Genomic DNA, 17,886 nt, shown 5'->3' on the forward strand with positions numbered 1-17,886 from the left:
CATACACTCAATTAGTATTTGGTAGCATTAACTTTTAAATTGTTTAAGTTGAGTCAAATGTTTCGGGTAGCCCTCCACAAGTTCCCACAATAAGTTGGGTGAATTTTGGCCCATTCCTCCTGACAGAGCTGGTGTAACTGAGTCAGGTGTTTTGGCCTCCTTGCTCACACGCTTTTTCAGTTCTGCCCACAAATTTTCTATTGGGTTGAGGTCAGGGCTTTGTGATGGACACTCTAATACCTTGACTTTGTTGTCCTTAAGCCATTTTTCCACAACTTTGGAAGTATGCTTGGGGTCATTGTCCATTTGGAAGACCCATTTGCGACCAAGCTTTAACTCCCTGACTGATGTCTTGAGATGTAGCTTCTATATATCCACATAATTTTCCTTCCTCATGAAGCCATCTATTTTGTGAAGTGCACCAGTCCCTCCTGCAGCAAAGCACCCCCACAACATGATGCTGCCACCCCCGTGCTCATCAGACCAGAGGACATTTCTCCAAAATGTACGATCTTTGTCCCCATGTGCAGTTGCAAACTGTAGTCTGGCTTTTTTATGGTGGTTTTAGAGCAGTGACTTCTGCCTTGCTGAGCAGCCTTTCAGGTTATGTCAATATAGGACTCGTTTTACTGTGGATATAGATACTTTTGTACCTGTTTCCTCCAGCATGTTCACAAGGTCCTTTGCTTTTGCTCTGGGATTGATTTGAATTTTTCTCACCAAAGTATGTTCATCTCTAGGAGACAGAACGCATCTCCTTCCTGAGTGGTATGACTGCTGCGTGGTCCCATGGTGTTTATACTTGCGTACTATTGTTTGTACAGATGAAAGTGTTAACTTCAGGCGTTTGGAAATTGCTCACAAGGATGAACCAGATTTGTGGACGTCTGCAATCTTCTTTTTTTTCTTGGCTGATTTGTTTTGATTTTCCCATGATGTCAATCAAAGAGGTACTGAGTTTGAAGGTAGGCCTTGAAATACATCCACAGGTACATCTCCAATTGACTCAAGTGATGTTCTTCTAAAGCCATGACATAATTTTCTGGAATTTTCCAAGCTGTTTAAAGGTACAGTCAACTTAGTGTATGTAAACTTCTGACTCACTGGAATTGTGATACCCTGAAATAATCTGTCTGTAAACAATTGTTGGAAAAATTACTTGTCATGCACAAAGTAGATGTCCTAACCGACTTGCCAAAACTCTAGTTTTTTAACATGAAATGTGTGAAGTGGTTGAAAAATTTTAATGTTTTAATGTTTAATGTTTTAAAGTTTTAATGACTCCAACCTAACTGTTTGTAAACGCCTGCCTGCCTGCCTGCCTGCCTGCCTGCCTGCCTGCCTGCCTGCCTGCCTGCCTGCCTCCCTCCCTCCCTCCCTCCCTCCCTCCCTCCCTCCCTCTGAAAGCGCACAAGGGCAGGGGGAACGGAATGGGCCGCAGAGACACGCACAGAAGACAGACCTAGCTCATAGGGAAGGGGGGTGGACCCCCGCCACACTGGGTAGCACAGGGCAACACTTTAAGGGGCATTGTGCTAATAATGGCGCTGACTAGAGAAATGTTCTTAGTGCCAGTCTACAACAATGTAGCTAATAATGGCATCTTTATGCTTTCATTAATAAAATAATGATACAAATATTATTTCAAAATGCCAACGTTTATTTAGTTATGGATCCATAATGAATTACTCTGGGAATAAATATCACTGAATTACAGAAATTTCCTCCAAATGTAATTATTGGCTGAGAGTCACGTCATATTTTTCAATTTTGTTTTGGCCTACCGTAGGCAACATGAGTCTGTCTCACTGGTGTTGAGTAATGTGCTGTTAAAAGTGGTGTAGGTCTTATTTATTTAAAGAGCATATTAAAGTTAGAAGCAATAGGTTTTGAAGCAATAGCCTACAACTATTTTAGCACTGTTTCATGCTGCTCTGAGACAAGCATGGGGACTGGTCTTGATAATTCAATGAGATTTTTATTTTGACTGAATCTCCGTTTGGCTATTGGTTACACTACAATTCGGGTGTAGAAATGTTATGCTCTTAGTGCAACCTTTATTTAACTAGAAAAGTCCGTTAAGAACAAATATTTTTTTACAAGGACCGCCTACTCCTTCCTCCCCATTGGAGAATTGGTCCCCGGTCTCCCGCGTGCCCGCATGACATGGGGATTCTTTAGCAAAATAGCCCAGTACTGTAGCCTACTCCCGACCATCACATTGTGCAGCGCCACATTTTCCGTTCCATCCTAACGGAAACCCAGAGGGTTTTTTGTTGGAATAGAAACACCATAATATTAAGCAAAATGTTTTAATCAGTCCCATATACTATGTTCTTACAAAACGTTTTTAAATGCTCTAGTACAGCCACTATTGAAGGCTATCAAATGCTTCTCAAAGATGCCTTCTGGTGGTCAAACTAGCACTAACTAGCATTGATGGTAAGTGGTTGGCGCTTAAATAACCTGTCATAGAATTATGCGGCACCATGCATGCTGTGCCGCATTACTCTGCAACTTTTATAGGATGGACCACTATAACTGGTGTATTTTAACACCACTAAACCCATCCATTTTAAAAATGAATTTAGTATATATCAGTCTAGCAAACCAGGCAACTAAAAGCAACTTTCTAAACAATGTTTTGGTTCGTTTCTTGCTTGTTACCTGCATTCCAGTTCAATTAATGACCATATTATAGCTGACAACGTCTTGACTTGTATTCGTATTATAGGAAAATAAACTCACAACAGGATCATTATTTGTAAGTTAATGGTGAGCTAATTATAGAAAATAGCTTGTGAGTGGGACGAAATAAAAGCAGGGCATTCTACCAGAGAATTTTAGAACATGGACACTGTCTTGTTGTCCTAACGTTATGTCCTAACTTGACGAGTGCAGGTCATGTTTTTCTTCACATTACCGTCTCTGGTAAACACACACTATGTCAAATAAATAAAATATATACGTTTATTTGTCACATGCACAGGATACAGAAGGTGTAAACGGACAGTAAAATGGTTACTTGCATAGTGTAGTCTTTTGTTTAGACATGTAGATAGCTAAACAATGAACCATAATCCCAACTCATGTTACTACCCTACATGAATCTGCAGGTAGCCAAAACTAACCAACAAGGTTCAATGTTAGCTAGCTAGCTACCATTAGGCTATAACTAGCAATGCAAATGCCTCTGAGATACGAATAATATTACTACACTGATCGTACACGTAACGTTAGCTAGCAAGCCAGCTAGCTAACGTTAGCTAGCTAACAGTACTCTTTAACTTGCAATGAAAACAACTTTCTGACCAAATTAGAAACGTATAATATCTGAAAATTTAGCTAGCTAGACTCTTACCTGTGTGCATGGATGAACGCTGCTCTGTCACGGATAACATGGTTGCCCTTAGTTTAAAGATGTAATCTGGAGACACGTGTTTCATACAACCGGTTTTTGTGTGTTCTCTTTGACTCCCTCTGCATATTTGCAATCAAAAACCAGAATTTTCTCCTTAGCTATCATACTCTGTTTCCACTGGACATTCCACTGATTTCAAAACTCAGTCCTCCATAAAGTGGAGTGCATTAGCGACACTTTTGCAGTTCTTCGTGATATCTTTCAAAAAAGCTGTGTTAGAAAGGATTACCTACACATACTGAGAAGTTATAGACAAGTGTGCTACATGGCAGACCAATCCAAACTCAACTTTCGGCATGTCCAGCCCATACATTATCTCAGTCAATCATGGCTAGCGGGAAAGTTCCTGTCTTTTTCCGTGGCTGAACCAACTAGGCTCGTAATTTTACTATTTTATTCGTATTTACAAGTTTGTAATTAAGGCATGAAAATTCACATTTTCCAGAAGACATTTCTGCCAAAAAACACATTTTGATAAAAAAAATATATGTTTACGTTCAAATGCCTCTCCTGTGAAGTAGTGAGGTGCGACATACACCTAGTTTCCTGAAACGAGACACATTTGTTTAGAGCCAGGGGGTTATATATTAAAAATAAAGAGAGCTGTGTGAGTGCAAATTTGAATGTGTGCATGAACGTTTCTAGTATATTGAAACGGTTTGTGTTCATTGGCATGTTAAGGGTGTATGTGGACTATCTGTGTTTCTGACTTGTTCATGATTGACATCCGTCCATGATTGACATCCGTCATTGTGTCTTCTCTCCACAGGCTGGTAGATGACCGCTGTGTGGTACAGCCCGACACAGGGGACCTTAACAACCCCCCAAAAAAGTTCCGAGGTAAGAGAATGGTATACTCCCCTCTCATTCTACTATAGCAGCTTACGCAGCACCACATCACCCCAGTAAATCCAGCCTGTTTACACAGTGTTTTCCACTGGAGATGTTTCTTCTTGTATTACACTACGTTTCTCTGGTGATAGCGCCAGTATCCCTCCCTGTCCACATAGACTTCAAAAAGTGCTGCTCTCTTTGACACTGGTGTGTGTGTGTGTGTGTGTGTGTGTGTCATCTTGTCTATGTTTCCTGCTCAGATGTGATTCTGTGAGAATAGGAACATATTGAGGCTCATGAAGGGAGATATATCTCTGGCTGTTGGGTTATTTCTATCCCCATAACAGGAAGTACAACTGAACTCACAACCTTTAAGTCTCAGGTCAGGGGTCGTTATCACCCATGGAACATTTTTGGCCTACAAAGCTGATGTGCAATGTGAGTGTGTCAGGCTGTGACTGTAGCCTGTGTGTCTTTTTATACAACGGGTGGGTTTAATCCTGAATGCTGATTGGTTAAAACAGCATTCCAGCCAGTGTCTATTCCACATGTTACCACCGGTTAAATCTATGATGTTAAAACGCCTAAAAGTATCTAGACATTATTTCACATTTCTGTCAGGGCGAGACTGGCAGGTAGGCAGCATTTCTCAGTCAATCAAAATCATGAATCAGCTGGCATCGTTTTCTTAGATATATGTGGAATGATTCAGGAAACTAGGCGTATGTCGCAAGTCACGAATTCACAGGAGAGCTGTTTTGAACATCATTTTTTTTAAATCAAAATGCGTTTTTGGCAGAAATGCCTTCTCGAACATTTGAACTTTCATATGCCTTAATAACAAACTTTTATGCTATCTGTAAATACGAATAAAGTTGTTAAATTAAGAGCTTAGTTGGTTTAGCCAAAGAAATAGCGGGAACGTTCCCGCTAGCCATAATTGGCCGAGATAATGAGTGGCTGGACATGCTGAGAGATGAGTTTCAGATTGTTCTGCGGGTAGCATCTTGTGTCTATAAAATGAGCTGCTCGTTATGCGTAGATAATCCTTTCTACTGCATTTTTTTCTAAAGATATAACGTAAGAACTGCAAATATGTTCCTACTGCTGCCCTGAATTTATCAAGTGCTATCGACAAAGGTCAGTGGGAAAAAGTTGTGATGGGCTACTTTCTGGAGGACGATCGTGCTTGACTCTCTCTGACTGAAAATGAATCAGATGATGAGGAAATCCCTGATTTTAGATAAAACATTTTCATTGAAGAATACATTGTAGAGTCTTCTGATGACGGTGATGGGGAAGAAACGGCGATCAACAGTGTTGTCACGGAAGAAGTTGACCAAGTTTTGAAATCAGTGGAACACAACAGGCCAAACAAACTGCAAACCAAATGGAAATGACACAGGACGTCTTATTTAATGAAAGGGGTTTCAGTCTGCCGTGAAGCTTTCATCCATGTATACGGGTAAGAATCTAGCTACAGTTTCAGATATTATACGTTTCTAATTTTGTCAGAAAGTTGTTTTCATTGCAAGTTAAGACTTGCTGTTAGCTAGACAGCTGGAGTTCGATGGCTGGCTTGCTAGCTAACGTTAACATTGCACCTAAGTTATTTGGTTAACTTTAGCTATGGCAATTGGTTTGTATTGCTAGTAACGTTACTTTATGGATTGGGATTATAGTTCATTTTTTAGCTAGCTAACATTAACTTGACATGTCTAAACATAACACCAAGTTAAAACTTGCTTTTAGCTGAGATTAGATTGCTGGCTTGCTAGCTAACATTAATTTATGTGTATGAATTGTGTGTATCGTTAGTAATGTTTTCTCAGAATGCCATTTCACATTGCTAGTTATAGCCTAATGTTAGCGAGCTAACATTGAACCTATTTGGTTACCTTTAGGTATCTATGACAATCGGTTTGTATTGCTATCTAATGCTTGCAGTTAGCTAGCCAGCTGATGTTAGATGGCTAGCTAGCTATCTAACGTTACGTGTATGATTTGTGTGTAGCGATGTTATCTCAGATTGCCATTTCTCATCTATTGTATAATAATGCTAAAATATTTGTCTTTCAACATCAGTAGAACACGGCTGACTCTCCTCCACCAGTCATACAAGGAGAATGGTCGAATGCCTCCCATCAAAAAGAGAGCTGGCCCAAGCAAGCAAAGGCAGCAGCGCAGGTATCAACTACATGCACCATTTGTTCACCAACTACAGAGTTGGGGAACCGTGTGGGGACCTGAATTGTGATAACTGCAGTGGCCAAAACCAGAACAAGTTTGTGCTCTGGTATTGTGCCTGGTATGCACAAGCTCCACCAGTCTGGACCTTCACCTCCTGGTCACAAGCCACACCATGTTTGCCCCCGACTGGTGCTTCGGGCTCATCAAGCAGTGCTTCAGAAAGACCAAAGTGGACACAGCTAGACAAACTTATCTTTTTGAGAAGATCAGGGAGTTTTGCAACAGAGGCTATGGACATCATATACCCTACAGCAAAGTCAAGGGCAGAACCAAAACAGGCTCTCCGAATATAGATTCCCTTGTTCATGCATGGTTTGGACGAACCAGTCATCAGTAGTATCTGAAGTGCCTCTATTCAAATGACTCTCTCCTAACACACGCCATACGTTGCTGCTACTATTATTATTATTTTTATCCTGCTGCTCAGCCACTTTACTGCTGATTGTATGCATATAACCAACTCATCTATCACTGATATCATTATTGATCTTGTTCTTGTACATACTGTTTTTTATTTTGACACTATTTTTGATATTGCTACTATGCAAGTAACCATTTGTCTGTACCGTTTGCACCTTCTGTAGAGACCCATCCACTTAGCAAGACTTAGCAAAATATTGATATATATAAAATTAATATTGATATCTGTGGTTGTAACATGACTTTGTTACATACCACAACAATATCATGTGACTGTATCAAGTGTCCACCACATAAATATATGGTGCATGCATCTGTTTATGTACTGTACATGTGCACCTCACTCAAGTTTCAACTCAGGTTAGAATCCTTAAAGAGAAGGGTAGGGCTGGCTTAAGAGGGTGTAAACAATGCTGAATGGGTGTAGACAAAGGAGAGCTCTCCAGTAGTCACCAAAACATTCAAAGGCCCTTTTTAATCAAAGGTGAGTTTACAAGTGTATCACCCAAAGCAATTACTTTCCCATTGTTCCTCAAAAATGCTGTGTATGATATACAATTTTGTAGCTCCGAGTCTCTACTTTTATCCAATGTTAAAAATAAAAAAATAAACATTTAAAATGTTGCTACATAGGACCGGATCCAGGTGGTGAGTCAAATATACAAAGGTTTGTGTTACCTTTGTTGTTGGCTAGCTTCTCTGAACAAAAGTGTCCTGACGAGAGAGCACATTTTTCTATGCTAGGTGAAATCGCACCTCTGTATCTCATTGTAATGGGGGCATCCAAATAAATTTCACTAGAAAACAGTTTATGCAAATGCAGCTACTACTGTTATTCTGGCTGCACTGTTTGAAGTGACTAATTTGGTTAGCTAGCAAGCATGGGATAAGAACGTTGCCAGCTAGTATGGCTATGGAACATTTAGAACAAACAAGCCGGCTTGTGTAGAAACCATAGATTAGTGTCAGGACTATATTTTGTGGAAGGATGAACTAGTATGAATACATTTATCAAAATAACGTTTTTTATTGGAAATATGTCAATCATTATTTTAATATCTTGGTAACCCGTTGTATTGGCACGGTTTGCCGGTCCTCGACTTGGTCTTGGTTCTAACAACACCGATGCCAATATTCTCCCAACACCGGCTTCCTATAGGGCATTATCACTTACATGTACACCACAAAATCTGTCTAATAAAATACAGTATGTTCATCTTTTTAGTCTGGATTTAGTTGGATGTTCCATCTATTTATTTTAGGTTTTAGCATTCGGCTGTGTTAGTGTCTAATTATCACAGAGGAGGTGAGAAAAGTATGATGTAACTCTGCAGTAATCAAAGGATTGTATAAGTAAGTGTCGCCCCGTGAGGAGTTAATGAGGATGTTTAAGCATGGCTGTAAGGCATTGAGACTAACAAGCATTCCACTCATACTGGGAGTTAGTTGCTACATTACATGATGTGGTTTAATGCGAGTGGGGCTCTGTCTATCATACGTTGTGACCATTAGCTGCAGTCTAGAGATTTGTACTGTATTTATAACCCATAAAGCTTGGGTCTCCTCAGAGTACACTAAATGACAATTGTGTCTTTGATGTCCCAGAGACGTTCTCTGAATTTATCTCCTCCTAGGAGACTGTTACCAACAGCTTCTCTCTCTGTGTGTGTGTGTGTGTGTGTGTGTGTGTGTGTGGAGTCAAGTTATCTTTGTTCATGCTTGTGTCCGTGTGTGCACTCCCACTAAGTGGTCAAAGTGGCCATGGTAACCCCTCCTACATGGACTCATTTACTGGTGGTGATGACATGTGTTGGTGACACTTGTTATCATGAGAGGGAGGGAGGGAGAGAGCGACCAAACAACACAAAGAGTTATCTATCCAAACCTGAATGTATAGGTAAACCACTTCAATCTTTCTGGCCCTATAAGAAAGAACAAACAGCAACAACATATACATGATCAAATACAAATCTTAGAATCAACTATTAAAGACTACCAGAACCCACTGGACTCTCCAATTACATTGAATGAAATACAGGACAAAATACAAACTCTCCAACCCAAAAAGGCCTGTGGTGTTGATGATATCCTCAATGAAATTATAAAATATACAGACCACAAATTCCAATTGGCAATACTTAAACTCTTAAACATCATCCTTAGCTCTGGCATCTTCCACAATATTTGGAACCAAGGACTAGTAACCCCAATCCACAAAAGTGGAGACATATTTGACCCCAATAACTACCGTGGGTTATGCTTCAACAACAACCGTGGGAAAATCCTCTGCATTATTATTATTATTATTATTAACAGTAGACTCGTACATTTCCTTTGGGAAAACGATGTACTGAGCAAATGTCAAATTGGCTTTTTACCAAATTACCCTACGACAGATCATGTATTCACCCTGCACACCCTGAACAAAGGCAACGTCTTCTCATGCTTTGTTGATTTGAAAAAAGCTTTTGACTCCTTTTGGCATGAGGGTCTGCTATACAAATTGATGGAAAGTGGTGTTGGGGGGAAAACATACAACATTATAAAATCCATGTACACAAACAAGTGTGCAGTTAAAATTGGCAACAAACACACACATTCCTTTCCACAGGGCCGTGGGGTGAGACATTGATTCAGCTTAAGCCCCACCTCTTCAACATACAGTTGAAGTCGGAAGTTTACATACACTTAGGTTGGAGTCATTACAACTCGTTTTTCAACCACTCCACAAATTTCTTGTGAACAAACTATAGTTTTGGCAAGTCGGTTAGGACGTCTACTTTGTGCATGACACAAGTAATTTTTTCAACAATTGTTTACAGACAGATTATTTCACTTATAATTCACTGTATCACAATTAGAGGTCCACCGATTTTAAATGGGGCCGATATGAAGTTTTCATAACAATCTGCATTTTTGGACACGTTTATGTCCGATTACATTGCACTCCACGAGGAGACTGCGTGGCAGGCTGACTACCTGTTACGCGAGTGCAGCAAGGAGCCAAGGTAAGTTGCTAGCTAGCATTAAACTTATCTTATAAAAAACAATCAATCTTAACATAATCACCAGTTAACTACACATGGTTGATGATATTACTAGTTTATCTAGCTTGTCCTGCGTTGCATATAATCAATGTGGTGCCTGTTAATTTATCATCGCCTACTTCGCCAAACGGGTGATGATTTAACAAGCGCATTCGCAAAAAAAGCACTGTCGTTGCACCAATGTGTACTTAATCATAAACATCAATGCCTTTCTTAAAATAAATACAGTATATATTTTTAAACCTGCATATTTAGTTTAATATTGCCTGCTAACATGAATTTATTTTAACTAGGGAAATTGTGTCACTTCTCTTGCGTTCTGTGCAAGCAGTGTCAAGGTATATGCAGCAGTTTGGGCTGCCTGTCTCGTTGTGAACTGTGTGAACCATTTCTTCCTAACAAAGACCGTCATTTATTTGCCAGAATTGTACATAATTATGACATAACATTGAAAGTTGTGCAATGTAACAGCAATATTTAGACTTAGGGATGCCACCAGTTAGATAAAATACGGAACGGATCCGTATTTCACTGAAAGAATAAACGTCTTGTTTTCAAAATGATAGTTTCCAGATTTGACAATATTAATGACCTAAGGCTCGTATTTCTTTGTGTTTATTATATTATAATTAAGTCTATGATTTGATAGAGCAGTCTGACTGAGCTGTGGTAGGAAGCAGCAGACTCGTAAGCATTCATTCAAACAGCACATTCCTGCATTTGCCAGCAGCTCTTCGCTGTGCTTCAAACATTGCACTGTTTATGACTATCAACTCCTGAGATTAGGTTGGCATTCTATAGTGCCTGTAAGAACATCCAATAATCAAAGGTATATGAAATACAAATGGTATAGAGAGAAATAGTCCTATAATTCCTATAATAACAACAATCTAAAACTTCTTACCTTGGAATATTGAAGACTCATGTTAAAAGGAACCACCAGCTTTCATATGTTCTGAGCAAGGAACTTAAACGTTAGCTTTTTCACATGGCAAATATTGCACTTCTCCGACAGTTTCTTTTTGCATTATTTAAACCAAATTGAACATGTTTCATTATTTATTTGAGACTAAATGGATTATATTAAGTGAAAATAAGTGTTCATTCAGTATTTTTTTAATTGTCATTATTACAAATATATATATATAAAAATGGGCCGATTTTAATCGGTATCGTCTTTTTTTTTGGTCCTCAAATAATCGATATCGTCGTTGAAAAATCATAATCGGTCGACCTTTAATCACAATTCCACTGGGTCAGAAGTTTACATACACTAAGTTGACTGTGCCTTTTAAACAGCTTGGAAAATTCCAGAAAATGATGTCATGGCTTTAGACGTTTCTGATAGGCTAATTGCATAATTTGAGCCATTTGGAGGTATACCTGTGGATGCATTTCAAGGCATACCTTCAAACTCAGTGCCTCTTTGCTTGACATCATGGGAAAATTGAAAGAAATTTGCCAAGACCTCAGAAAACAAATTATAGACCTCCATAAGTCTGGTTCATCCTTGGGAGCAATTTCCAAATGCCTGAAGGTACCACGTTCATCTGTACAAACAATAGCACACAAGTATAAACAGCATGGGACCATGCAGCCATCATACCGCTCAGGAAGGAGACGTGTTCTGTCTCCTAGAGATGAACGTACTTTGGTGCAAAAAGTGCAAATCAATCCCAGAATAACAGCAAAGGACCTTGTGAACACGCTGGAGGAAACAGGTACAAAGGTATCTATATCCACAGTAAAACGAGTCCTATATCGACCTAATCTGAAAGGCTGCTCAGCAAGGAAGAAGCCACTGCTCCAAAACCGACATAAAAAGCCAGACCACGGTTTGCAACTGCACATAAGGACAAAGATCATACTTTTTGGAGAAATTACCTCTGGTCTGATGGAACAAAAATATAACTGTTTGGCCATAATCACCATTGTTATATTTGGAGGAAAAAGAGGGAGGCTTGCAAGCTGAAGGATACCATCCCAACCGTGAAGCACGGGGGTGGCAGCATCATGTTGTGGGGGTGCTTTGCTGCAGGAGGGACTGGTGCACTTCACAAAATAGATGGCATCGTGAGGGAGGAAAATTGTGGATATTTTGAAGCAATATCTCAATACATCAGTCAGGAAGTTAACGGTTGGTCGCAAATGGGTCTTCCAAATGGACAATGACCCCAAGCATACTTCCAAAATGGCTTAAGGACAACAATGTCAAGGTGCTGGAGTGGCCATCACAAAGCCCAGACCTCAATCAAATAGAACATTTGTGGGCAGAACTGGAAAAGCATGTAAGAGCAAGGAGGCCTACAAACGTGACTCAGTTACACAAGCTCTGTCAAGAGGAATGGGCCAAAAGTCACCCAACTTATTGTGGGAAGCTTGTGGAAGGCTACCCAAAATGTTTGACCCAAGTTAAACAATTTAAAGGCAATGCTACCAAATACTAATTGAGTGTACGTAAACTTCTGACCCACTGGGAATGTGATGAAAGAAATAAAAGCTGAACTCATTCTCTCTACAATTTTCTGACATTTCACATTCTTATACTAAAGTGGTGATCCTAACTGACCTAAAACAGGGAATTACAAGGAATGAATGTCAGGAATTGTGAAAAAAATGAGTATGTAAACTTCCGACTTCAACTGTATTTCAACGAATTGGCGATGGCACCAGAACAGTCTGCAGCACCCGGCCTCACCCTAGAATCTGAAGTCAAATGTGTCTACTGTTTGCTGATTATCTGGTTCTTCTGTCCCCAACCAAGGAGGGCCAACAGCAACACCTATATCTTCTGCACAGACCTGTCAGACCTGGGCCCTGACAGGAAATCTCAGTAAGACAAAAATACTGGTGTTCCAAAAAAGGGACAGTTGCCAGGACCACAAATACAAATTCCATATAGACACCGTTGCCCTAGATCACACAAGCGATACATACCTGCGCCACATGTAACTTGCACAAAGGGCCTTCTATGCCATCAAAAGGAACACAAAATTCGACATAACGATTAGGATCTGGCTAAAAATCCTTGAATCAGTTATAGAACCCATTGCCCTTTATGGTTGTGAGGTCTGGGGTCCGCTCACCAACCAAGAATTCACAAAATGGGACAAACACCAAATTGAGAATCTGCATACAGAATTCTGCAAAAAAATATCCTCTGTGTACAATGTAAAACACCAAATAATGCATGCAGAACAGAATTAGGCCGATGCCCGCTAATTATCAAGATTTGTGACCTGTTGCCACAAGAAAAGGGCAACCAGTGAAGAACAAACACCATTGAAAATACAACCCATATTTATGTTTATTCATTGTCCCTTTCCCTATTTGCACATAATATGACATTTGAAATGTCTTTATTCTTTTGGAACTTTTGTTAGTGTAATGTTTACTGTTAATTTGTATTTTTTTCACTTTTGTTCATTATATACTTCACTTGCTTTGGAAATGTTAACATATGTTTCCCATGCCAATAAAGCCCTTAAATTGAATTTCGAGGCAGAGAGAGGGGCGATGTCATGCTCCTGTCATGGCTGTGGGCTATCGTGGCTCCCTCAAAGTTTTTGAATAGGATTTGTTTAAAGACTGTAGCCCAATTCCATTTCTCCTCTCTTCTTTATGAAACACATTTGCTCACTTACCCTTACAGATTGGAAAGCATTGTATTACCGTGTTTTTTAAATATATTTTTTACACCAATCCAATGTTTGCAATTCCTTGAGGATGAGGGAATGTGTGCACTCACTTCAGGAAGATTTGGGCTTGTGTGTCATGTAAGTCTTCAACCAGTGCTGTGACCTGATGTAGCCTGTATTCCAACAGTCAGTGCATTGTTGTTGAACAATAATATATGCTAGTCAGGAGGGATGTAGCCTTTTTGGGGTCACAGATGTAGCCTACTGTGACCCCAAAAACGGATTCATTTATTATACTGTCATTTCCATTCTGTTTTATGGGCTTTTTATTTGTTTTTTTCAGATGTTAAAATTAATAAGAAATGGTCTCTTCCTATTGTTTTTAACATTAGCCAAATACCTAAATCCGCTGTAAACCCTCTGTGGGAGATACTGTACTTCCTTTTTTCTCCCCAAACTTCGGGTATGGAAGTGCTTATTTAAGACTTCCTTGGGGAGGTATTGTGTGTCTGCCGGATGGCCTCCGGTGTAGGATGGTGTTACCATGAGACAGACACTGATCTTAGGTCAGTTTCACATTTCCCCTCCTTAATGTTTATGGTTAGGATTTGAAGAGGGTGAGCTGATCCTAGATTTCTGCAGAAGGGGAACTTCTGCACTGCCCACTTCTGTGTCATTTTTTGGAGAGTTCTTCCTCAGAGAAAATAATAGTAAAAGGTAAATACTGTGTTGTGAGGGATGCAGTGTTGTTGCTCTGAGAGACGGTGGATATAATCCTCCTTACTTTCGCCTGCTGCTGGCTGAGGGCCAGACTAGCCCTGGCCACCAGGCCTAACTGCCGAGGTATGCATACCATTTCCTCCCAATGTAAGCAGAAGCACTTTACACACACTCCCTCACCTAAGCACACATGCACATGCACACACACATTCACGCACGCACACACATATGTAGGCAAACACACGCACATATCTGCACGCATGGAGCACGCACACAGAGACACACAGACTCTAATGTGTGCAAGGGCATTCATTTGACACACACTTATGCACTTACACAAACATACACCCATGTCATACATTATGCCCATGTCGCTGCAGCTCAGCAAACCATACACGCTCTGGTGCTGAAACGGCTGGGCTACTACATCTCAAAGGGACCATGTTAGAACTCCTATTCCTCCTCTTCCATAACTGCTAAGAAGCTGCGCGTGATTGCAGGGTTGTGTGTTTTGGAACAAATAAGGTGGGGGGTTGTTGTGTTGACAGACGTATCTTTATTCCGTTTAAGTTGCAGACTAAACTACATTCCATCATGTGACAAACCCATCTCATACTGTTCAGTTTTCCTTTATTCAGTGAATGGTCTGTGCTGTGTAGACCTAGGTCTGTAGCAGTTCAAAATGTTGTTGTTGCCTGAGATGACCCATCCATTCCTCTCGTGGGATTGGAATGCTGAGGACTGTGGTAAACTATTTTCTCTGATGAATCCCCTTTCCGATTGTTTGGGACATCCGGAAATAAAGCATGTCCGGAGAAGACCAAGGTGAGCACTACCATCAGTCATGTGTCATGCCAACAGTAAAGCATCCTGAGACCATTCATGTGTGGGGTTGCTTCTCAGCCAAGGGAGTTGGCCCACTCAGAATTTTGCCTAAGAACACAGCCATGAATAAAGAATGGTACCAACACATCCTCCGAGAGCAACTTCTCCCAACCATCTAGGAACAGTTTGGTGACGAACAATGCATTTTCCAGCATGATGGAGCACCTTGCCATAAGGCAAAAGTAATAACTAAGTGGCTCGGGGAACAAAACATCGATATTTTGGGTCCATGGTCAGGAAACTCCCTAGACCTTAATCCCATTGAGAACTTGTGGTCAATCCTCAAGAGGCGGGTAGACAAACAAAAACCCACAAATTCTGACAAACTCCAAGCATTGATTATGCAAGAATGGGCTGCCATCGGTCAGGATGTGGCCCAGAAGTTAATTGACAGCATGCCAGGGTGGATTGCAGAGGTCTTGAAATAGAAGGGTCAACACTGCAAATATTGACTCTTTGCATCAACTTCATGTAATTGTCAATAAAAGCCTTTGACACTTAGGAAATGCTTGTAATTATACTTCAGTATTCCATAGTAACATCTGACAATAATATCTAAAGACACTGAAGCAGCAGACTTTGTGGAAATTAATATTTGTGTCATTCTCAAAACTTTTGGCCACGACTGTACTATGTGCCCATTACAATCTATGCAAGAATCGGAATTCATGATTTATCACCGGAAATTGAAAAACGTGAATAGAACAGTAAGTATATCAATTACCACAAAACATTTTCTGATAGTGATTTATTGATACAAATGGTGCTCGCAGGCAGTCAATCACGTAACCTCTCACTCCCACTCTGCGCCATTCAGTGTTGTTGTTTATGTATGTAGCTAGTGAGCTAAGCTGTAGCATTAGCAATATCTTTCAAAAGGAGACAACTCACAAATGCGGAAATTCTGGAGATTTAAAAATGTCTGACAATGAGTCAGTCAGGAATCAGATTCTGACAGTGAGGGAGCTGCCCCCCAGCCATTGAGAACCCTGAATCGGAGGACCCCTTGTCCACTGACAAAGTCCTAGCCCCCTTTGAAGGTGGCGATGGAGGCAGACTGACAGTGGATGAAGTACAGGAGTTCTGTGGTAGCTGGAAGGCTGCCAGCCATTTCACCCCTCCTGGCCCTACTGTTTGCTTTGATGAGTCCCAGTCTGGAGTGAAACTGCCATTGCCATTTCCATCTGAGGCAGAGCTCTTCAAGTTGTTTCTGACAGAGGAGCTGGTGGGAGACATAGCAGAGACCAATCGCTATGCCTTGGAGCTACAGGAGAAGAGAGAGCCAGGAGTGAGGGGGACAACCACAATTAGTGAAATACAGTGCCTTGCGAAAGTATTCGGCCCCCTTGAACTTTGCGACCTTTTGAGCATTTCAGGCTTCAAACATGAAGATATAAAACTGTATTTTTTTGTGAAGAATCAACAACAAGTGGGACACAATCATGAAGTGGAACGAATTTTGGATATTTCAAACTTTTTTAACAAATCAAAAACTGAAAAATTGGGCGTGCAAAATTATTCAGCCCCCTTAAGTTAATACTTTGTAGCGCCACCTTTTGCTGCAATTACAGCTGTAAGTCGCTTGGGGTATGTCTCTATCAGTTTTGCACATCGAGAGACTGACATTTTTTCCCATTCCTCCTTGCAAAACAGCTCGAGCTGAGTGAGGTTGGATAGAGAGCATTTGTGAACAGCAGTTTTCAGTTCTTTCCACAGATTCTCGATTGGATTCAGGTCTGGACTTTGACTTGGCCATTCTAACACCTGGATATGTTTATTTTTGAACCATTCCATTGTAGATTTAGCTTTATGTTTTGGATCATTGTCTTGTTGGAAGACAAATCTCCGTCCCAGTCTCAGGTCTTTTGCAGACCATCAGGTTTTCTTCCAGAATGGTCCTGTATTTGGCTCCATCCATCTTCCCATCAATTTTATCCATCTTCCCTGTCCCTGCTGAAGAAAAGCAGGCCCAAACCATGATGCTGCCACCACCATGTTTGACAGTGGGGATGGTGTGTTCAGCTGTGTTGCTTTTACGCCAAACATAACGTTTTGCATTGTTGCCAAAAAGTTCAATTTTGGTTTCATCTGACCAGAGCACCTTCTTCCACATGTTTGGTGTGTCTCCCAGGTGGCTTGTGGCAAACTTTAAACGACACTTTTTATGGATATCTTTAAGAAATGGCTTTCTTCTTGCCACTCTTCCATAAAGGCCAGATTTGTGCAATATACGACTGATTGTTGTCCTATGGACAGATTCTCCCACCTCAGCTGTAGATCTCTGCAGTTCATCCAGAGTGATCATGGGCCTCTTGGCTGCATCTCTGATCAGTCTTCTCCTTATATGAGCTGAAAGTTTAGAGGGACGGCCAGGTCTTGGGAGATTTGCAGTGGTCTGATACTCCTTCCATTTCAATATCGCTTGCACAGTGCTCCTTGGGATGTTTAAAGCTTGGGAAATCTTTTTGTATCCAAATCCAGCTTTAAGCTTCTTCACAACAGTATCTCGGACCTGCCTGGTGTGTTCCTTGTTCTTCATGATGCTCTCTGCGCTTTTAACGGACCTCTGAGACTATCACAGTGCAGGTGCATTTATACGGAGACTTGATTACACACAGGTGGATTGTATTTATCATCATTAGTCATTTAGGTCAACATTGGATCATTCAGA

At 40.6% G+C, this 17,886-nt stretch overlaps 1 protein-coding gene across 4 annotated transcripts in view; it reads left to right on the forward strand.

The window, feature by feature from the left end:
- The window catches only part of LOC110494246 (inositol 1,4,5-trisphosphate-gated calcium channel ITPR1), a 155,750-nt gene that overhangs the window by 15,956 nt on the left and 121,908 nt on the right, over window positions 1-17,886 (forward strand). For all 4 annotated transcript variants that reach the window (XM_036950331.2, XM_090205662.1, XM_036950332.2 and 1 more), the window contains exon 3: window positions 4,191-4,261. In XM_036950331.2, coding sequence (XP_036806226.2) covers window positions 4,191-4,261 — 71 coding nt within the window. The remainder of the gene's footprint in view (window positions 1-4,190; window positions 4,262-17,886) is intronic.

The sequence above is a fragment of the Oncorhynchus mykiss genome, chromosome 17 (genome assembly GCF_057628025.1).
Source record: "Oncorhynchus mykiss isolate SJ-2025 chromosome 17, ASM5762802v1, whole genome shotgun sequence".
In the NCBI taxonomy this organism is placed as follows: domain Eukaryota; kingdom Metazoa; phylum Chordata; class Actinopteri; order Salmoniformes; family Salmonidae; genus Oncorhynchus; species Oncorhynchus mykiss.